General features: G+C 39.7%; 1 protein-coding gene across 2 annotated transcripts; it reads left to right on the forward strand.

Moving 5' to 3' along the window:
* Positions 1 to 732: 732 nt before the first annotated feature.
* MIER3 (MIER family member 3) lies at positions 733 to 23,951 on the forward strand. 2 transcript variants are annotated; one of them, XM_063128056.1, is made up of 13 exons: positions 733 to 781; positions 1,688 to 1,765; positions 5,462 to 5,607; positions 6,707 to 6,841; positions 8,115 to 8,235; positions 9,413 to 9,498; positions 10,104 to 10,176; positions 14,051 to 14,202; positions 15,190 to 15,271; positions 16,397 to 16,488; positions 19,573 to 19,700; positions 19,860 to 20,005; positions 20,111 to 23,951. In XM_063128056.1, the coding sequence occupies exons 3-13, from the start codon at positions 5,509 to 5,511 to the stop codon at positions 20,566 to 20,568; spliced, it is 1,572 nt and encodes a 523-aa protein (XP_062984126.1). In that variant the 5' UTR covers positions 733 to 781; positions 1,688 to 1,765; positions 5,462 to 5,508; the 3' UTR covers positions 20,569 to 23,951. The 2 variants fall into 2 exon arrangements, with proteins under 2 accessions (XP_062984126.1, XP_062984125.1); XM_063128055.1 differs by having other exon boundaries at positions 1,688 to 1,712.

Below are 23,951 nucleotides of genomic sequence, written 5' to 3' on the forward strand. Positions count from 1 at the left end.
TTACCTCCCTACTTGTGCAATGGACCAAATCTTATGATTTGAACCACATAGTGACAGGAGAAATTTATGATTTTTGTAATCATGGTATTTGAAAGTGCTGCTGGCTGTAAAACAGGTATTCTACAGGTTGCTGAACGAAGTATATTGCATTCTAGAAGATATGCAAACCTCACTTTTGGTGGGGAGTAGCTGTGAGAATAATTTTGCAACTCCTAGGTAAGGTGTGTGGGTGGAGGTCTGTGACAGACTCTCTCTTCTCCTTGAAGTCTGAGGTGAAGTTTCTGTATAGGAAGGGAAGAACTTCTGTCTTTACCCACTCCTGTCATCCCTCCCGCTGTTGTTTAACGTGGTTTCTCGGGTGGCCTATCCACTCATGCGGGGACGGAAGAACCCTGACAAACTTCAATGAGTAAGTATTCGGCGCAGGGCTCGTGTCAGCCGCCTGGGTTTGAAGCGGAGAGTTTCTTCTCCTCCTCCCCCCCCCACTCTTCCCCACATTGGACCCCTTGCCAGGCCCTCGGGGTGGGAGGTGAGAAAGAAAGTCTCTGACAGGATGGGAAGGATCGCGGTGGCCGCACTTCTGCGCCTCCGTCGCCTTCTTTTCCTCAACTAGCCCGCCCGACCAGGCGAGGAGCCTTGTCTCTCGCCCGCTCTCCCCCTGCCCTCCCTCCTTGGCCGGCTTTAGCCCTAGTCCCGGCCGGGCTGCCATTGGCTTAGCGGCCCCATCCGGGCACTTGGCGCATCGCTGTTGCTCAGCCCGAGCGCTCCCAATATGGCGGAGGTGAGCGGGGAAAGCGGGTAGGGGCGCTGGGGTCCGGCGGGCTCCTGGCGGGGCGGCGGGGCGGGCCGGTCCCCGGGGGCTGCCTCGGCGGCCCCATAACCCCCTTCCGTAGGTCGGAGCCCCTCTGATGGGGCCTCCGGGGCTGTCTGGGGGCCACTCGAGCCGCTCGCCCCGGGGAAGCGTAGCCTGCGCGACTAGGCCGCGGCTGGCTCCGACCGTCTCCACTCGAGCTGTCTGCTGAGCGCCCGGCCGGTCTCCAACCACAGTCCCACGGCTGGGAGCGGGGCGGCCCGGGCAAGGCTGGGATGGAGGGACACTAGCCGGGCTGGGCTGCGGAGGGGTGAAGGCGGCGGCGGCGGCGGCAAGATTCTCCGACGGGCGGTCCTGCTCCCTTCGTCACTCCTGCTTGGGCAGCCCCTGTCAGCTCCCGGGCGGGCCCGGCCGAGATGGGAACGGGGGTGTCAGGGCCCGGCTCTCGCATCAGTGACGGCGGGGATAGAGAAAGTGTGAGAGGGCGAGGGGCAACCCGGAGGGATGACCAAGAGCCGGGAGGACGGGCGGAAAGGGACGGCGAAAAGAGATGTGGGACTGGGTGAGGGATGGAGACATAGTAGGTGCGCCCCTGGAGAGGGGTGGGTCAGTGGGTGGGGTGGGTGGGGGGGAGGGATGCTGAGACACAAAAAGAAAAAAAGAAAGGGAAGGAAAAAAATACGAGCTGGGAAGTTAGAGAGGCAAAGAAAAAGAGGGAGGGGAAGTGTGTGTGTGTGTGTCTGTATGAAAGAGACAGAGAGAGAAACTTGGAACGGGATGTGTTCACTTAACACATTCCTTTTTCAAGTCCCGTCTTCCCAGCTCTCTTTGGCAAGCCTGTCTCTAACCTCTTTTTTCTCCCGTTGCTTGTTCCAGGCTTCCTTTGGGAGTTCGAGCCCAGGTTTGTCCTGTTCAGTTCCTTCTTCTGTGATTCCAGCAGTGGGAAGCTTTTGGGTACGGTTAAGGGCCAGGTTACAGGCGCATCTGTCAAAGATGCTTTGTGTATTTTCTCTAATATGTTACTATAATTTTCTCTCTTTCTCTCTATCTCTCAATTCTCACTAATTTGTGCTACATTTTTCATGTTCAAAGTCACCGATTTTGTTCTCAAGTAGAAGTGCGGAGTGACCTGTAGAGGTGTTTTCTCCTGTAGAATTCACAGTGATTGGTCATAAAACTATTGTGGTGTTGTAAAAGCCAAACATTTAGTGTTCTAAACGAAATCGGTGGTACATGCAAGAGAATTCACCTTAAGACATAGGCTGGTAAGGCTTGAATGCTACTTGTTTGCTGCTTCAGCAATTGTCAGACACTTCTTTGAAAAACACTTGTTTCTTCACTAAACTGAGCATGCTTAGTCAGAAGTAAGTCCCCCTGAGTTCACTATGCTTTCTTCACAGGAAATGAGTTTAGAATTGCAGCCTCACAAGTTGATAGCCATGTTTTTTCAGAAGTCAATCCTGTTGATTTAAATGGGACATATTTATTCTTATATTAAATTGTACCCTGCTATTCTGTAAGGTCCTCAAGATGACTCAGAACAGTAAGAGTAGTCAAATACAGTCAATCCGCTATGTATTAAATATATAAAATAAAATGCAATTATCGTAAGGGGTGATATGCAGTTTTGTTTGAATAGACTTCTGCTCATGCAGCAGAACTCCCCTTTCCTTGCACGCCCCCCCCCCCCCCAGAATTTGCTTTGAAGGGTCCTCAATTCTCTGGAGCAAATGGGGAGCATTCGGTCTGAAAAGGAGAAGAAGAATCAATTCCAACTATAGATGCTATTCCATCTGCAGAAGATGCTAGTTAAATAGCACTCAACAAATTTAGCTTACTCGTGAGTAAGATTGCAGCTGTAAGCATATTTACTTGGAAGTAAATCTCAATGAAGATATTGGGACTGCCTTCTAACTAATCATGGCTAAAATTGGACTGTAAAGGTACATAGGATTACAGCCATGAAATCTGATCTATGCATTTGGAAAAAAGCCCCATTGTGTTGTGTATGCAGCTTTCTGTGTTTCTGTTGCTTGTGGTAGTAATGATTATTTGTTGCTTTGTTCATTAAACATTTTAACTTTAATGAAAAGAAGTAAAAGTGTAGTTACTTGTGTCAAAGAAGTTAAAGTGTAGTGAGTGTTAATCTTAGGTTTAGTTTGTCTTTTAATGAAATCAAAATAAAATCATACAAATCAGGTATTTTTTAAAAAAGCCAAATTACCTATTGAAAACCTATATAATGTGGCTTTGCTCACCTTGATGAAAGTTACATTATGTAAGAATCATTGACTGAATTATTGGGGTGCAAGCCTATACACACCTTGGAGCTCAATGGGGATTACATCTGAGTAGACAAGTGTAGGATTGTGTTATCTGTTAAGTGAATGTTCCTTAAATATACAGCCTATAAATGGAATATACTTTGTTCTCTAATTGTATAAAGAAATGCAAAACAACCTAAAGCAGCACTTGGCAAGTACAGTAATCAGAATAAGTGTTGCACAAGATTTGATATATTAAAAGTTATTCTAAGACCTTTACAGTGCAATCCTAGCCTGGAAATTTGCTGGCTGGAGATGGATCAGGCAGATGTGCTCCTCCGCTAGTGGAGAGGAGTTCCACCGGTAGAGTGCTTGTCCACAGCAGAGTCCCTGGTATGCTGCAGAAAGTGTAGCTCTATTGCTGGCAGTAGGCTTTGAAACAAGGTATTCTATGGGCATAGCGGAGGGTAACCTGAAGTGGCCCTAAATTCACTGGATCCAAAGTCCCTTCTTTTCATTGAGATGTTCCAGAATTAAGACCTTCAATTAACTGGAGTAATTCCCCCTTTCCCTGGGTTAGGTTCAACTGTGGGTTCAAAACAGCAAAGATTTACCAGGCCTGTCTTTGGAAACTCCTCACCCTGCCCTCTGGCCAGCACAAGCTGAAGCACACTTTCTTGGGTGTAAGCCCCATTCAAAACAGTGGGACTTACCTCTAAGTAAACAAGCATAGAATTGGATTGTTAGAATATGTAGGGAGTTTTCCATTATAATAAGAGTTAAATTAACATAACTCGTTAGCTTTCTAATCAGCTATATGCAGCAATATAAAATATTCTGTATCATAAACTTACCCACCTGGTTCTAGAATTATTTGAAGAAAAATAATGTGAACACAATGTGGTGAAAAATTAAGCGCTTTAGATGCCATTGATTTTAATGGGGATGTTGCATACCAACTTAAATATTTCCCATTCAAATCAGTAGGATTTCATAATGCTTAACTTCAGCTGGATCCTGTCCCATATATTTTAAAATAGAAGTTATCAGTTCTAAATTATATGTGCTTGTCCTTATTGTTATGAGAATGAGTAATTCAATTTTTCAGATTGTTGTAAATTTGGATTAAGTAGAGCACTTTTACTATACTAGGATATCATAAGTAGTTGTCAAAGAGGGGAAGCATTCTTTTAAAAAGGAAATAAGTAGAACTGTATTTTTTAATTTTATTTGTATTCTTTTAAAATGTGTCTCCCTCCATTTCAACAACTGCAAGAAAATTGGATTTAATCAAAATATTATATTTCAGTCCAAATTGTCCAGATACAGATACTTCACATTTTGTAGGAAAGTTACAGTTTGAAGTTGTTCCAAGTTTTTTAAAATAAGAATACAGGTGATCTGCTGACCTTTAGGGTCATAATAAATGGGCATGCACCATCCAGACATGTTGCTATAAATCTGCAAAGCAACTATATCCTGTCTTGGGCTGTCTGAGAAGTCAGTGTTACATAGCTGGGGCTAATTTAAACAGCTTTTAAACAACATTTTTCTTATTAAAAATGAATTATGAACACCCAGTTCTTACTTGTTTAGATTACTTTCCCTCTTCCTCCAAGCTATGATAGTTTTAACCCATCTTTTCAAGTGAGTCAGCTTCTAATCAGTGCAATATTTTCTTGTTTAGTAGGTGTTTGAATACAGACATTACATTTCTGCAAGTTCTCATCCAAATTGTATTGGGTTTCCCACATATAAACCATTGTGTTTACATTGGTTAGTGTTCGTTCGCTGGTTCATAATACCAAAGTCCAGTGATCAGGGAAGGTATTATTATAATTATTATTATTATTATTATTATTATTATTATTATTATTATTTGTTACATTTATATACCATTCCATAGCTGAAGGACTCTGGGTGGTTTACAAAGATTAAAACCCAGAACATTAAAAATAAATATGCAAAAGTTAAAACCGTAAAAAGCATAAAAACAGATTACATACAACATAGCTACAATATATTGGTTAAGCTCATTGGTATAGTTTATACTGGCAGACATATTTGCTATTTATGCAAATATACCTATATTTAGCTTCAGTACTTGCAACAAAGGCTGTACGTAAGTGATTCAGTAGAACTTCTGCTCCAGAGCAGACACTTGACTATCCCAAAATGGCTATTCTGGAATAAGGGGCATGAAGCTCATATCCTTCTTTATTTAAATTAGAGGACATAGCAGTGTGCTTACAACTAGTGGGTAAGAAAAATGGATGCTGAGGCTTGCTTGTTTGTAACATTGGCCTTGAACTTAATATATTGCATTGCTTTTTACCGTTGGTATCATTTTGTATGTTGCTAAAGGTATTTGCATTGTTTTTTATAGTTGGCTCTTTATCTTCTGAGGATCATGACTTTGACCCTACAGCTGAAATGTTGGTACATGACTATGATGATGAAAGAACTCTTGAAGAGGAGGAAATGATGGATGAGGGCAAAAATTTCAGTTCTGAGATTGAAGACTTAGAAAAGGTAAGCAACTTTTCCCCTAGACTTGCTGGATCTATAGTATCTTCTCTACTGAATGGTTTGTGCCTTGTTAACCACCAAAGAAGCCCTACCTACTTTTTTCTTTCATTGTCATTTTAGAAATTTTGAGGGGAATATTCATAGGGCTCAAACAATTAAGTATGAGAAGCCCAGTCTATTGATATGACAACAAAATGATAGAAAACCACTCCCACACAACTTCCCCATTTGTTCATAACTGGTATGTAACTCTTGTTGTTAAGAGTATAATCACTTCATACTTTACATGTCATTAAACTCCCAGTCTAGATTGTAGGGTGCAATAACAAGCTGTGAATGGAATGTACTAAGTGTAGTTTCTTCTGAACTTGTATGTAGTGAATACTTCCACTCAGAACGTTATTTGCTTTATTACATGCAGCCATCAGCACTGCACAACCAGCGCTCTATGTAGGCCTAACGGCAGTGTATCTATACTGTGTAGATGGCTGTTGAGAAGCTATTGCAGAACAATATGCTCTTCATGGTTTTAATTTTTGTGAACTGCCCAGAGAGCTTCGGCTATTGGGCGGTATAAAAATGTAATAAATAAATAAATAAAATATGGCTCTGCTCAATAATAGGATGCCAGTTTGTCTGTTGAAATTAAGTGGTAGTGTAGGATTAGATTGCAAATGCTATCTCTATCAATTTAAATTGTGTATTTAAAGTCTACCTCTCTTTAAATCACTTCTTAATATCTTTGGATAAGAGCATAAAGAGCCATGCTGGATCAGACCAAAGGTCCACCTATAACATTCTGTTCATGCAGGGCTAACCAGTCTATATAATTCTTTTCACTTAGTTGTTAAACCATTTTGTTCCTTGATGCATGTGTAAAAATAATTTGGGTGAAATCCAATGAAGTAGTTCCAGTGCTAGAACTGTTTCCATCCGAAGAATTGGGAGGGAGTGTACAGGACCCTCTGGAGCAAAATGTTTCCTTATGAGGCACTGCAGTTGGAAGGAGAGAGGGAGAAAGTCACTTGCACTATGTTGGATTCTGCCTATTGACTTCTACAAATGGCAGTGTATTTTGTTTTCCTTTAAAACAAAAAATCAGGAAGGAAGCATGCCCTTAGAAGACTTGCTGGCATTCTATGGCTATGAACCTACGATTCCTGTTATAGCAAGTTCCAGTGCAGACAGTTCCCCAAGTGAACTTGCGGATGAACTTCCAGACATGACTTTGGATAAAGTAAGTTATGCCGTCCTGAGATCTTAATGATATAGGATGGGATACAAACGTTATAAATAAATAAATAAATAAATAAGTTTTAAACACCTTCCTCTGTTTCAGTTATAGACTTCTGTGTTCTGTGGTTATCACGTTCCTGTTCCATTTAGGATGTAGAGATTAAATCTCTTCATTGGACTGGAGGCTGGATTCCAAATATTTACAAACAATTCTTAGAAATCTGACCCTGATTTTCTTTAACATGCAGGAGATAAGTAGGTTGCAATCCTAAGCAAGCTTAACTTGGAAATAATTTGCATTAAAAGCAATGGGGTAGACATCTGGGTAAGCGTGGTTAAGATTTGGGTTTAAATAGAAAAACAGAATGAAATGAAAGCATGAGATATTTAGAGAGCAATCCTGGACAGAGTCTGGGAGGACATAGGATTTTTCAGTTTTCTGGCTCCAAGCTCACAGACAGTACTCTGAGCTGGGAGCCAGGAAAACACATCCCCTTCCCCTCGCAGCCAGTATGAAGTGTGAACCTTGATGGCTGTCTCTCCGTGCTCATAGAACCGAGCACGGAGAGGGTGAAAATGGGGCGTTCCTGAGGGTGGGGAGGGGAGGAGACTGCAGAATCTGCTTTAGACAGCTTCCTATGCAACACGCAGCCTCCCCACTCCCACTCTAGAGCTCCCTGGGTAGATACTCAAAATCGAGCATCTAGCAACAACTGTAGGGCGGACAGAGCATGGAGGAGAGGATTCCCTCCGTCTGCCTTGCATTCCCTGCATTTGGTGGGGGGAGGGCTTACAACTACCCAAGGTGCAACCCATAGGATTGTGCCCTTATAATGTCAAAGACTTTAAAAAAAAAATCTTACCTAAGAAAGGTAAAATTCCAAACAAATAGTATACATTATAGCCAAATATGCCTCTTATATCCAATGCTACTTTGTATAGTTTCCTCTTGAATGCACATTTCTTTCAACTGAACACATTGTGTTTGAGCTGCTAGTGACAGGATATAAAATTTCATATATACACCATCCAGATGCTTTGTATAATTATTGAAACATAAAACTACTGGATGCTGTAATGTTTCCCTTTTGTCAAGCTCTTTCGTGAGTGTGACTCAAATTGGGTCTGACATCAGAAGTAAATGAAATTCTCATGGAAAGATTTGCCCTTCTTCTCCAGAATTCCACATAAGGAGCACAGCTGTAATGTGAATTTCAAGATAGGTACTACTTTCAGTGTTGAATGACAGTAATCCTTGGCTCTTCTGGTTACAGGAAGAAATAGCCAAAGACCTTTTGTCAGGGGATGATGAAGAAACTCAGTCTTCCGCTGATGATTTGACACCGTCGGTTACTTCGCATGAAACTACAGACTTTTTCCCTCGGCCTTTAAGATGTAGGGAAATTAATATTATTAATATTCATGTGCCAGATTTCAAATTAGGAGGGTTAAGTTTGTGAACTTGTATCAGTCATGTATTTAGTTTTCTCCATGAAGAATACATTCTGATTTAGCTTGCTGATCTCGCCTCTTTAAAATGTAGGCATAGCGGTACCCTCCTAGAACAGGCTTTTGGTGTCCCTCTGATCTATTTTATATTAGTAAATCACATGGCTATGGAAAGAAAGTTAGAATGTAATTGTTATGTCTCTAACATTGCAGTAGTACAACTGTGCTAATTACACTGCTTACTAAAGGCCACACTAGAAACTCAGCCAGTGGACTCCCACCAACCTGCATAGATCCATTTACACACAGTCAAAAGAAACATGGATGCTAGGACACAGTTAGTGAACAAGTGGCCCACCTGTGATAATGTTTCATTTTCAGGAAAAAATAATTCCTGGCGTGTTAGAAAGTATCTTGAAACTTTTTCCACAAGTGGGTGTGATCTAGAAATCCAGTATCATTAACCAAAATATATAAAACTATGTTGAAACCCCTTCAATTCATATGTGCTGAACTTTCAAAATTCTAAAGAGTGAAAAAAAATGTAATTAATGATAACCTGAATGATTTCGATATTAGAGTCAATATTGTGTTTGCCTTGCTTGAGATAAAACTGAGATAAGGGTTAATGGCAACATCCTTGTCCAACCACTTAAAATGCAGTCTAATTTATCTGAATTTTGCTAGGAAGTGGGAACAGGGAGCATAGAAAATATTAAGACAATCCAAATTTCAGTGAAATACTAGCGTAGTTTGCATTGCTTTAAATTGAAGTGTATGAGTACCTATGTAAATAAAGCACTGTAAAAGGCACAGGTCCTGCACTTAAGCTTACACTCTACATAAGGTGAAAGATGCAAGGGAAAGCAAAAGATGGGAACTGGTAAACATGAAAGGAGAGTTTTAAAAAACACGTTTTTATCAGACATTTAAATATACCAACAGAAGGAGTCAAATGGATGCCATTCTTGCGCAGCATAATGTAATTAAGGGCTGTTAAGATTAATTTTATTTTCTAGGTCTCCAAACAAAAATAAAATATATTGGACCTATCTATGTTACAGTGTATGCTATTAAAGTCATAATTTTGAATTAACACTTACTCCTTTTCTGTTATTAAAAGCAAACACTACATGTGATGGTGATAAAGAATCAGATGGTGAAGATGTGGAGGTGGATACTGGTAATTCATCTGAAGATTTGCGGAAGGTAATGTTTAGAATTGTCCACCGTAATTGATTTAAACTTATTTAAATAGTTAAATTGAGCTACATGTCCTGGATAAATAAAGACTGTGAAGCTGAAATATTATAAGAAAAATGCCCGGTCCTGGAGTTATATTTGTTGTTGGCCTTGAGCAGGATTCAAAGTACTATGGACAGAGTTCTGCTTGCCTGTAGGGGCTTTCAGCTCCTTTTTCCAGCAGTAACCCTCAGAAAGTTCTTCCAGTGCTCAGGAGGGTTGCCAGAGTGGCATCCCATGAGCTATGAGGTATTGCTGTCAAAAGGAAATATTATCTCACTCCTGTGTGTGTATGGAAGTGAGGGTGGGCTTGGATCTTATGCAAGGGGAAGAATTTGGATCATGGCTATTTGGTTTTAATGAGAGCCATGTATGAATAAGTGTGTGTGTGTGTATGTATAATTTATTGCATTTTTATACTGCTCAGTAGCCAAAGTTCTCTGGGCGGTTTACAAAAATATTATTGTTATTGTTTATTTGATTTGGATCCTGCTTTTCTACTAAAAATTAAAATGTATTAAAACTATATAAAACAATATATGGTTCAAATAGTTTTTTTTTAATCCTTTCAGGAAATAATGATTGGTTCTCAGTACCAAGCAGAAATTCCTCCTTATTTAGGCAAAAACTCTGATGATGAAAAGGGTAAGTCATTATTATTATTATAATTGTTGTTGTTGTTGTTGTTGTTGTTGTTATTATTATTGATTTAATGTTGAGTCTTTTATGTCAAGTTTTTTAAATTACATTTTTTTAAAAGTGGCAGTTGCATCTAAAGCAGAATATTAAAACATCAAAGGGCTGTTGTGGTGCAGCAGATAGATTATTGCATTCGGACACTGGATATCCAAGTCCAGAACTCTACTCAGCCATGAAGTCCACTGGGTGTGCTTTGCTGAGTTATCTCGGCAACTCACAGGGTAGTTTTGAATATTTTATAAAGCATTTCATAGATTGAAAAGTAGCATAGAAATAGTAGTAAGCATCCAATTAGATAATGCACAATTGTATTATCAGGTGTTCACCTGAATGTGTGAGTGCATAAACTGGGTAGGGGATGGGCCTATGCTTGCTGATCCTGCCTTCTACACCCCTGCGAATGCCATGTCCTCCTTGTGGGTTTCCTGTGGGCAGCTGGTTGGCCCCTGTGTGAACTGAATGCTGGACTAGATGGACCTTGGTCTGATCCAGCATGACTCGTCTTTATGTTCTTATTCATTGAGCTGGGAGGTCTGAAGAGACGTTCAACTTGCATTCAACTGAATGCAAGTAGAACTCTGCATGATTGCAGACCTTGATCATGCAGAGTTCTACTCCCATTCAGGCGAACAGAAGTAAAACTCCCCTTCAGACAGAGGCGTAGAGGGGAGTAGGGTGGTTCACATGGGGATTTAGGGAGCAGAGCCAGCTTGCATGGCCTCGTCCTTTACCCGGTTAATCCCTCATACATTCAGGCAAAAGCCTGAACAGGGCTTAAGTCTCATTGAAATCTAGGTGCAGGAATATAGCCTAGAAACTTGTATTCATCAGATGAAAGTATGTAAAAGGTACTTACAGAACAGTGCGGGATATAATGCTTCTCAAGAAACAATCACTTTGAATGTGGTATCTTCACTTCTCCAGTAAGTGAGACTGAGAATATAACAATATAGGCATTTAAAGACTAATATAGTCTTTCTGGGCTGTTGATTTAGGAACATAGAATGAGCTACTACCATATTGACACCACTGCAGCCAGCACAGTTCTGCTGCACAACAGCTCCACTGGCAAGGAAGAGTTGGGGATGTTGGCAGCCCTGTAGCATGGCATCCTATGCAGAAAAATATTTTTACTCCTGCCTCGCTCACCCCCCTGTCCCCCCATTCCCCAGTTTAGCTACATCAAGCTCTGCCAGGCTTCCCTGTTGAGGCAACACACCGCATAGTTAAATTATGGAACTCACTACCACAAGATGTAGTGATGGCCACCAATTTGGATGGCCTTTAGATGGATAAATTCCTGGAGGCAAAGGCTATCAATGGCTACTAGACCTGATGGTTGTATGCTATCTCCTGTATTCGAAGCAGTAAGCCTGTGTGCACCATTTGTTGGGGAACATGGATGAGAGGGTGCTGGTCCCTGGCCGTCGACTGGTTGGCCACTGTGTGAACAGAGTACTGGACTAGATGGACCCTTGGTCTGATCCAGCATGACACTTCTTATGTTCAATTCTGTAAAAAAAAATGGGCCACAGTAATGAAAACATTGTTTTACATAACATCTCTGATCCAGTGCAAAAATATGATGGAACTTGGAGCATGCCTCCACAGTAAAGAGCATCTCAGTGGTGCTCCCTAGTATTAATGTAAGTTTCAGGCTACTGAGACTATATCATTTAAAACCAGCACCTTGAATTGTGTGTTGAAGACAATGAGCATTCAATATTGCTATTTAGAACTGTTGTTTTATATTAGGTAAAAAGACTAGGATTTTCTGGGGAATTTTAAATTGGAACTTTTCCCAGAAATATAGTGATGGTTATCTGATTTTGCACGCTTATTTGACTTCAGTAAACAAAGCTTTTAAAAAGTATGCAGTGTTAGTTTTAAGTGCTGCATAAATATCTGAAAAGTCTTACCAATAGCACGAAGCATTTGAACTTAAATATTTGATTATTAAAGTGCACTTGGTGTGATTTGAAGAAATATACTTAGGAATTAATTAGTTTTGCTGGGATACTGGTAAGTATATTTTAAATAAGACAACTCACAGTTGCATACCACTTCCTTTATATTATTTAGATTTTAGTGGGGGGATGAAGGTAGTGAAAACTGTTAACTTACTAATTTTAACACATCTGAAGATCTGTGTGCCTATGTATACTAATTTCTAGAGATAATAGAACACAAAAAGTTTGTTACAACTTTTGATTTTAGATCTGATTGGTACAGTATTTATTCTGCTTGTCCAATTTCATTTGTATTCATCTATTCTGTTACTATTAATTTTATGAAACAATGTAAGTTTAAAAATGAAAAAAAAAACATCCAATATCACTGGCTACACAGTATAATTTCCATGTGACAGGGAAGCAATTCCTTATTGCTATATTTTGAGACCATTTTGAAAAGAAACATTGATGCCATCTTAAAACAATTTTTCCATTGCTGCTAACTTCTGCAGATGGCTTAACATTTATGTGATTTCAAAAGCTGCTGAGAGAGATGGGAGGATCAATGATGTAAATTAACTGTTTGTTAATTGCCAATTAAAATATCAGAAGCACTTATGAGATTCCAAGTAAGGCAAATGGAACTTTTTAAAAAATGAATTCATTTTCATTGTATTTTGCTAAAATATGCCAGAAGGTTATTTCAAAAGACACAAGCAGGATTTTGGCCTCTTATTTAGCCATGTTCTTCAGGGTAAGAAGCTAATTGGATTTTTTGTTCATGTATAATCCATTTTTCATGTTTATTACAGTTCTGGATTAGAGAATTATCTAATGCAGAGTTGCCTGTGGAAAACTTGCGAGGTTAAATATAAAACATTTTGTTTGCAAAGCAATCTCAATGCTTAAACATATGACAATTGCCAATGAAGAGGTCTACAATTCTTGGCTGGCCTTTCTAGTCAAGTCCAAAATTATGGTTGTCAGCTGGACAGGCAAGTGCCTCCCTCCAACAACAAAGACCCTTTCCCCCCCCCCCAACACACTTTTTCTGTAAGAAAGGTAGGGAAGGGAAGAGAGGCAGGGTGTGTGCTTCCAACCCTGCCCCCCAACTTTCCTTCCAATATTCAAACGGGTGGGGTGGGGGCATGGCTATCAATGAGCTGTTGGGATGTGCAGCCTCAATTCTGAGAGAAAGGCTCTTTGCTTGTTGTGCTCACCAGAGGGCAGTGCCACACTTGCCATGGCAGGCATAATGGTTGACGTTCCCATAATTTGTTCTGCAGTTAAGATCTAAGTTGTATATTCCAATTGTGAGGGTTTAGTGTAAAATAAGCGTGTAAAATTGGAAATTGGGATGGGGTGACTTGGAGAACAAGTGTTTCAAGTGTTGGTTTCTTGACAAGCTAAGAGTACATGCTAACAAATTTATAAAGTTTTATAAACTGAAAATGACATCAGAAAGCCACTCCTTTCCAGTATTTCTCTCTATTGTAGTATTGTGCCATAAGTGTGCTATACTTCTAAGAAAACTGTATATGAGATTGTTTAATTGATTAATTAATTGTACTGCTAGACCATGCAATAGCGAAAGCTCCCTGGGTGGTTCACAAAAATTAAAACTCTAAAGTACACATGATAAAAAGGCCAGTCCTCTTATCCAGGCTTTTTAGGAATAATGATTGTTGTACTCCTGGTTTTCCAAGGTGCTTGATTTTGATCCACTTTTACTTGACCTGTCTGTGCCAGTGTTTATTTCCTTATTTTTGTGGCCAATATAGTCAAAATTACATATTTTCCATCTTTCTGCCTCTTTGTCATTGGAGATCCTGTCCCATCATTTTTGTTTCAATTACTTTTCTTAATAGCATATGAAAATGAAGACCAGCTACTTTGGCAACCTGATGTGATTTCTGAGAGTAAAGTTAAAGAGTACCTTTTTGAGACTGCTTTAAGAACTGGAAATGAAAAAATGATTGGCAGAATTCCTGAGGGAATACATACACGGGACAATGAACAGGTACGTTTCTAATTTTACCTGTGTATAATTTGCCTGCCTAGTGCTTTTTGTTTCTTAAATTCAGGAAAAGGTAAATCAAACATTTTTGGCTTCCTTTTGCTTAAGGCTACAATCATGTTATAGTTTGATTTACACTTTGCCTTATCCCATTGGGATTAGAATATTTTGAAGGGTTGTTTGTGTGTTTTTTACAAAATGCATTGTAAATGTATAGGCTGGATCCAGACTTGCTCTTTTGTGAATGGAAGGGTCTTTCCATTTCTGGAAGGACTGAGATCCAAAGGAGGTTCCTGGCAGAGGACTGGAGTGAGGTGATTTTTGCCCTTTTCTCCTGTGCCACGTCCCACAATGTTCTGGAGGGTCCCCCAACTGTCCAAAACTGATTTTTTAAAAGATAATAGAGGGCTGCAGAGGCAGAAATGGCTCTCTGGCACCCCCACCCCACCCCCACCCCAAGTGCTTTTATATGTTTTACTGCTTTTTATCCTAAAATCCTTAATTTGGATGTTTAGGAGACAGTTCCAAAGCTAGGGATGCAAGAACCAGAATTCTGCATCCCTTTAGTGGCTTCATTTCTGCAGGCCAGAGCAGAGCTCTGGATAGCAGATGCTCTTGCCAGCGAGAAAGGGAGGGAGGCAACGTCAGAAATCTGCTTTGGATGATTGGGGGACCCTACAGAACAGTGTGGGAGATTATACCGGGGGAGGAGTGCAGAAGTAGCCACCCTCTCCTCCTTCCAACCTTCTTCTGGATCAAGAGCTAGGACAGAAGGGGCCCTTCTGTTTGCAGAAGGCTTGGCTTGGCTCCAACCCAATATCTTCTGATACTGTCTTGGTGTGCATAAAATCTCACTTCATTGCCTTTTTTAAAGTGGAAAAATCACAGAATAATAAGGTTAAAAAGATTTGGTTGTCGTGGGGATATAACCCCTGTGCTGTGTATCTTTCTTTTGACTAGTTTAACAAGGAATATTGCTATCTCCCCTAGGCACTCTATGAACTTTTCAAATGTAACCACAGCATAAAAGAAGCAGTTGAGAAGTATTGCTCAAATGGAAAGGCATCTCAAGGTAAGACCTCTCTGGTAAGAGATTATGGCTGCAATGCTATACACACTTGAGAGAAAATACTGTTGAACTTAACAGTGATTTCTAGTAGACATGTGTCGGATTGCACTGCAGGAGGAATGCTTTATTGCAAGGTGCAGAAATCAGTTGAGGTGACAACCCCAGTTCCTCACTTCTTATAATAGCATCATAGATTGCTTAGCTACTATCAGAAAGATGCAAGAGTTACAGCTGGAATATTCCATATAATTTGACAATGGAAGATATTCGTCTCTTGAAGATTCTGTTGTGTGAGGTTACAGCTTCATTCTGCAGCTTTAGTTCACTGTGAGAGGTGTTAGGTAAAAATTTCAAAGAGAAAACACACAATCATACACCATAAGGGAGATGCTACTAATGAGGCTATTGAATGCTAAAAAAAAACACCCAAGTGTATGAATCCATCATGAGCTAAACTCCTTTTAGTTATTTTGAACGAGATGCACTTCCAAATAAAATTATTTATTTTAAACGCCATAGCTAGAAAAATATAGACATTGGCTAGGTATTTCAATATATGTTATTAAAGAGGACATTTCTGCAATTTTTAAAGTCACAATTAAAAGATACATTCTCTTCAGGTAATAAAAATTAGCATTATTGCAACCTGCCTTGAGCCTGGGCTAAAAATCTAAATAAGAGCAATAAATCTATTGTTATTTATTGCCCTAAATAAGTGCAATAAGGGTAGTTAGATGGGCACGACATAAGAATTAGTATGTTGAAAATACTATAATTGAATATATTATTTCAACTGAATTCAATTGTATACAATATACCATAGTGTAATAATATAATATATAATTGGAAACTGAGCTCTCCAGAATAAGTCTGCTGCCCATGAAGTATACAGTTAGAGTATACATGTACAGTTGTGCCTGCGTGGTGCCATTACAGGATGTGAACCTTTCTTCCCTGCCTGTTGGACTCAGGCTACAGTTGACAGAAACCCATTTCCACATGTGGTTTGTTATTACTGGGTTGGGGATGTTCTCTGTTTTCTTGGTTGAGGATGTTCTCTGTTAGAGCCTGGATGGCTATTCATTTGCCAGATTATCAAATTGTAATTGCTTCTCTCTCTTTCTCAAGAAATGACAGCCTGGACCGAAGAAGAATGTAGAAACTTTGAACATGCACTTCTGCTTTATGGGAAAGATTTTCATCTCATACAAAAAAATAAGGTATGTTTGTATCCAAATAAATGAAATGAATCGAAACAAATGCAGGCAAAAGTCATTCTAAAATCTGAGAAGTAACTAATTAAATCAGATAAAATCAGATATGCGTAGAATAACATAAACAGCATATTGTTGCTGACTGGCTGTTTGCATGTTAATTTTACAACAAATGTTGTAAAGCTGCTCATTTCGTAGATGAGTCCGGCTGTTTATGTCTGAAATAGGCTGCATTGGAATGTCATTATTTTGGAGGTTTATCCTTTTCTTTTTTAAACTAGTTGCCCTGCTCATTTAGTTTTCTGCTATTTCACTACCACACACAAGTCCTAAATTATTGTTTGCGGCTAAAGGAGAAAAGCATCCAATTTATGACCGCTACTTCTGTTCTGAAACCAGTTTATATTTGCTGATGCCTGAGGTATAGCTATCTTAAATGCATCTGGCAAAGTGGGCTCTGACTAATGAATGTTTATTTAGTTAGTTAGTTAGTTATTACATTTTTATACCGCCCAATAGCCGAAGCTCTCTGGGCAGTTCACAAAATGTTTATGCCACAATAAATTGTTAGCCTTTCAAGGGGTGACGACAAGACCCTGTCGACTTTCCCTTGCCTTCAAAGGGTCAGAGGAATTGTATCAGTGGTGCATGCCTTCGACTGAGTGCCATTTTCCTTCTGTACAGCTTGGTCTCCAGAGAGCATATGCCAAGCTGGAAGTGGGAGAGAGCAGGCTACACAAAGCACAAAGACTGTGTCTCCCTATCCTAACATAGTCTGCTTTTGGGGTGCATGCTAAATGCGAAGGCAGCTTCTCTCCTGTGCTCACTGGGAAGGGGTGACTTGCAGGCCAGGAGGAAGGGTGCCTAGCAAGGATTTAGGATGGTTGCAATGGATATTTAAAAAATGGAGAGTCTCTTACTGGTATAGTTAAGATGAGAACTTTATTCTACCAGTCTGAAATAAGAAGAAATCTTTGAAATAGGCATGGCAGGAATACAAGATGTGAATGATTTGACTTTCTTGGTTGATGGAAAAGCTGTTATGCAACCCGAGCAGAGCTGTGGGTGATTCATACTTCTAACAAAGCAGGAGCACTCTCTTGGTCTTGTAGTATTTAGCCTGCTTATATGTTCTACTCTCAATCAAAATGCATCAGAATTTGGTACCTTGAGCCTTCTGGTTTTTCTCAATGCTTAAGGAGGGCCATGGGCTATTATTAAATGTCTTCTGTAAGATCAGGGGCAAACCCCTTGCGTTTAAGGCCTCACCTAGACCTAAGGATTATCACAGGCAAATGGAGGGGTCGTCCCTGCCTGCTCCCGGGATCCCCTGTGTGTCATTTGGATGCACAGGGGTGATCCCGGGACAATCCCGGGATATAGGCCTGGTCTAGCCATGGCCTAAGAATCCTTAGAATGTTATTACCTGTGACAAAATGAACTTGGTGTAATCCTGAGGGCCTCCCATGGTGTTGCTCAATTTATGAAAGAGTCAGGCTCTTCTTTGCCAGCTTGTCTTTGATATCATCATAAGTAAGTTTCAGCTGTGAGAATACATTTTGCTTATAGAGCAAGGCTGACTAGGATAGACTATTTCTGCAAGAACAAAGCCATGAAAGCTGTGGTGGCTATTCAGAAACACAGATTGATCAGTAATGTGTAGCTCTTGTCTAATTGAGAAAGGAGACCACAAGAGTTCTGCCCTGTACGCACACAGGACATCTGTATAGCCAGTGCTCTGGGCTCTTTTTGGTACTACTCAACTAGTAAAAAGCCTCTATGTCTAGAACGGGGAAAGAGCCATGGTCCAGTTCTCCTAGTACAGTCCTATATGAATGTAAGACACCAGTGTGATGACTGTTTGCACAACTTTAGCCCTTCTCATCTGGTTTCCTGCAAACAACTTGTCTCAGCCAACCAGGTGAATGGCATAATTGCAAGCCTGCATATGCTCAAAGTATATAAAAAAGAAAAGCTAAAATAGACTATCTTTAGACTGTAATTTATGCTATTTGAATTCTTTTAATTACCCACTCTGTAAATATATAAGGCCCAAAGACACGGACTAGGCTTGCTAAAGCCTATGACTTCTCTCTGAAGAGGCTGTTGGCAATTACCTTTCAAGTTTATTTGTAGCATTTTTATCCCACCCTTTAGCCAAAAAGGCTCCCAAGGCAGTTTACAAAGATGTGACATCCATTTTATTAGTGAGATCCGTTGTGCAAAGTTCTAAATACATATCTCAAAATTCTTTTTAAAAAAAATTAGGGAGCCATATTCATAAATGGTATGAGTGGAGGGGTTGTTGGATCATGCATGCCTCTCCTGCCGCCACCCTATCTCTAACTTTCCTGTATCGACTGAAGAGAGATTATAGTCATGACAACAATTGGCAACGCTGTGTAATTGTGGTGTGGGCTGCAACCACATGCAGAATCTCCCTTCAGATATTCCTGCTCAGCGTGGGAAGGTTGGAGGTGCATGAGATGGGCCCGGCACATGCAGCCCCATATCCCCTCTGCAGATACCATTCATGAAAGTATTTGATTATCTAGAAGTGGTATCTCCTTCTGATAGCTGTTAAAATGCTCTTCTCGTGAAAAAGAAGATAAAGGTCTTCTTTGGACATACCAAATGCCCAAAGAACTAACAGCAACAAATTGCAAAGAAAACCTGCATTTTAAGTAATAAACCTATTCTCCTCCGTTTCTGTCTTGACAACTGAGATGGGGTTTACAGAGGTTCCACATCTTTAACCTGGAAACAATTCAGAGATTTTTAGTATTTTGCAATTAGTATTTTCCCCCCAAGTCCTAATCTGGCATTCATGAATTGTATCTGGAGAGGGTGTATGGGGCTCCGTGTGCTGGCCTCATGCACCCCAACCTTCTCACACTGAGCAGAAATATCTGAAGGGGGATTGTAACTGCGTTCAGCTGAATGGGGTTACAGGCCACACCACAATTATACAGGATTTCTAATTGTGGTCAGGACTGTAATCTTCCTTCAGACCTTCTCATAAAGCAGGAAGGTTACAGTTATCAGAGACTAGTATCAAGACTTGAATGTGCTAATTATTACTCTTTACAGGTGAGAACCAGAACAGTCGCTGAATGTGTAGCATTTTACTACATGTGGAAGAAATCAGAACGATATGACTACTTTGCACAGCAAACAAGATTTGGAAAAAAGAGGTACAACCACCATCCTGGAGTCACGTAAGTTCAAAGATCTTGGAAGGTCTTCCCCCCCCCCTTCATTTCTCCTCTAGAATTCCTCAGCATCATCAGTATTTTAACATTACGTTGATGATATTCTGAAGACGTATCTTCCAACCAGACCACTTAATTAATCATAATATGATCATGCCTTTGCAGGGACTATATGGATCGGTTGGTAGATGAAGCAGAAGCTCTTGGTGGAGCTGTACATTCTTCAGCCATAACGTCGAACAGCAGATCAGAGCCCATTCCTGACCAACAGCTAAGCATCCTGAACTCTATCACTGCCAATGATTTGACAGGTAAATTGAATGGTACTGGATGGAAAGATGGCATGGAACAGCTTACTGCTAATGAGTGTCAGGATAATGGTGATGTTTTGGGTAAAATCTTTTTCTTTCTTCCAGCGCTGACCAACAGTGTAGCCACAGTCTGCCACTCTACAGATGTGAACTGCTTAGATGATGCCTTCCCACCTCTGGACAGCTTGCCCCGAACAGCAGTTAATCATGTGCCTGTCGTAACAGAAGATTTGCTTAACTTGCCTAGTAATGGTGAAAGTGATTGTTTTAATTTATTTGAGACTGGATTTTATCACTCTGAGTTAAACCCAATGAACATGTGCAGTGAGGAGTCTGAAAGGCCTGCCAAGAGACTAAAAATGGGAATTGCAGTCCCGGAATCCTTCATGAATGATGTTTCTGTAAACAACTTGGGTGTTGATTTTGAGAATCACACGCATCACATTACAAGTGCCAAAATGGCAGTCTCAGTGGCCGACTTCAGCAGTCTATCTGCAAACGAGACAAATGGCTTTATCAGTGCTCATGCATTACACCAGCATACTGCCCTCCACTCGGAATGAATTTAGCAGCAAATTGAAGAGACGGTGGATGCTGTTAGCAGTTCGTGGTAAACTTGATTGGAATGATCAGGTTTGCTTAGTCTTTCACTGGAAGTTTGAACTATATGACATCAGTGATGTCTTTATGTACAGAACTATATCTTGATTTATCAAGAGTAATTTCACTTTTTTTCCCAATCCATAAATGTGGAAACTTCATACAATGTTTAGCAGAGTTTGGGGACTAAGAGAACTCTGTGGTGCAGCTTTAAGCTCTGCTTCCTCTTTCTTTTTAAACCTGTAGACAGAGACTGCTGTCTCAAAACCAGCACAGAAGTTCTGAACTGATTGCAGTGGCTTTTAGTCTAAGTTGATTCTGCCCTAATGGATGCAGTGGAATAGCGATTGTTTACAGGTACCAGTCCTGATCCCTGCTCAATGTAGCATTTTAAAAAAAAATAAGCAGGGAAAGGTTTCTTTAATTTAAACTGCACAACACACAAGGATATTTTAAATGGAACCTTCTCTCATCTGATACTAAACCAGAGCACTTCAGTTTACAAAACTACAGTTTCATCTTGGTGGATACTAGCACAAGGGACTGTAGGAGCAAAGTCCGAAGACACATTTGGATGCTCTTACCAAATTATAGGCCATGGCTACCTTACACAGAGCTGGCTATACTGTCCAAAGGTTTTGGTGTACTCTTAAAACCTGTTGGCTGAAATGATGTGTATTGTTTGGGGTGGGGTGGGGGGTGGGTGTCCACACTCCTCAGGAGTTTAATGTGAAAAACAACATCAAATGTTACGTAACTTTTCCTAAGGCCACTGGGATATAATGGTACAGTCTGCACAGCTTAGGATTTGCCACTAATGATTTACATCTTAGGACTTGCCTTAAATTCAGAGCACTGCAGTTCAAAATGGTAAATGTATGAGGGACTTCAGATCCATTGAAGGTGAGGATGCAGTAGAGTGTTGGAGCTAATTTCGTTTTCCACCATGGATATATATTTTTCTTCCTGGATTGATACAGGCTCAAGTGCATTTTATATTCCAGAGAGGAACCGTTGATAAGGCTGTTCTTATGTGTGTGTGTTTTTGGTTAAGCTTCACAGATGCAGATTTGTGAAAGGCCACTAAAGCTTTGGCTGTCAGTTACAACCTTAACCTGAAGGTATTGGTAATGTGTCCTTAATGACACACACTTCTATAAAAATGGTGAACTTTACTACAGTACAATTGAAATGCAGTAAACCGTGTCTCGTTTTGCACTGGCCATTAGCATATTTAATTTCCTTTAAATATATTGCAATTTCTTTTTTTAAGGGCAAATTTGTCAGTGTTGGTAGTAATGATTTCATGGTTGCACTGCATAAGTAGAAATCAGACTCCTTAGTTGATACTTCAAAGGGAGGGTATTTATTCTACATACTGTGAACTGCATTGACATCCCGAGTTTGAGATGCAGCATAGTGCTGTGTGTTCTTCACGGCATTGTAAGAAAAGACGGCTTTGAAGAATTCTACACAATAGCACACTTAACCATTTTAGCAACTTAATTTAGCACAATGGACAAAAAATGTTGTTGTTGATCTGTTCTAAAGTATACATCTAAAAATCTGTCATTCTAATAAGTACACAGTCAGTAATGGGTAGCCTAGGCCCTGTGTCATATTCTGACACTTTTAGCCAAATTGTCAGCTCCTTGTTGCTGTGGTTTGTGCTGAATTCTGTACCTTGTTTCTTTTTATTTTGAATCAACTCATCTTACATAATTTTGTAAAATACCGGCCATATTCTTTTTTCTGTTATACATACATGTTTATGGGTTTACAGTGGCTGGTCTGTACAAAAATCATTACACAAAAATGTCTGAATGCTTATACCAGTTGCACTTAAGTGAACACACCCATTCTCATTAGCTGATGCAGTACTATGTTCAGTTTATCTATGCATTGCTGGGGACTTAATGAAGACTGAGACAGTCTAGTTTCTCGTCTAAAGTTTTGATTGTCAGCAAGTTGAATGGACACTTTAGTTATTTAATAAAGACTTTTGACCAAAATTCTGAAAATGGTATGAGAGAACAATGAATTCTGGCTAGTTTTAATAGATTTTTAATTGCTGATCTAATTTAGCCTGTTGGCTAACTAGCTGGTAATGTTTACTTTTAATTCCTTGTTAAAATGAGGCAATAATTTGCAAGATTATGTAAATATGTACATTCTGCATATCTTTTTAGATATCTATTTCAATATTTTCTGACTACTTCTGTGTATAGTAACATTTTGTGCATGCTTGATGTGTCATTCATAAATTTGTACCACTATGAATTTATTCATGTAAAATAGCTATTTATTGAATTTTTCTTTTAAAAGCTGGACTTAACCTGTTTTTCTCTATTTTAAACATTTTAATGGAGAAATTGTTACCGTTTATTAAAAGAATTGTGTTTAAGGGTCACTTTGAAGACGGCCGAACTGTAACCATATGAAGAAATCTATATTGCCTTGATTCCTTAGTGGGTAAAACACAATTCTTCTAACAAACTGTGATGACTTCTTGGTTCTTTGCTGAATATATTCTTCCCCTTCCCCACTTTCATGAACAAACCAAAAATCCATCATGGGCAATTGCAGTTTGGTAGATGCATCACTTAACTACAGGGATTCTGAAAAGGATAGCCGATTCTCTTAGAAGCGTAACTGGTGCTGTGATTAGAGCAATACTTCTACTTTTGTTAGCCATTTCATACTCTCATTGATAGCTTTTAAAAAGTTTATTTTTCCTCATGTTATGGTCATACTGGTGAATTCGCTTGAAGGCTGTACAATCCTGTCTGAAGTATACTAAATTGTGTACAATATACAGTTGATTTGTGCAGTTTTCATTTTAAAACTTACAAAACCGGATGTTAATTTCTGATCCAGTAGTGTATTAGTGATACTATTTAATTTAACCAAAGTCTTTAGTGGATATTTCACGTTTGAATGTAAACTAGTGGATAAACTGACCATTAGCAGACTGTTTGCCCAGTGTTATAAGCACATTGTCTATAAATGGGAAACTAAATTTACACAGTATCATGGTTATGATTGTTCCATTTGAACGGGAGAACTTTCTAGTTATTGTTCAAGAACAGCTGAGGACTGTAGTCCTCCCTGAAGCAACCAGTAAATCCAGTCATTCCTAGATTCAGGTTGGTATCCCCTGTGCATAATGACATAAATTAGTGACAATCGCAACCAGTTTTAGTATCTGATGCCCAAGAGGAAGTTGCTATTGTTGCATTGGTTTTAATATTTGTACATAAACACTGATTTTTTTGAACATTATTTTGTATTTGTTGTACTTTAATACCTGGTGTACAGTTCCAGAAATAAATGTCTGGAAACCTTT

This window comes from Elgaria multicarinata, chromosome 6 (genome assembly GCF_023053635.1).
Source record: "Elgaria multicarinata webbii isolate HBS135686 ecotype San Diego chromosome 6, rElgMul1.1.pri, whole genome shotgun sequence".
Lineage (NCBI taxonomy): Eukaryota > Metazoa > Chordata > Lepidosauria > Squamata > Anguidae > Elgaria > Elgaria multicarinata.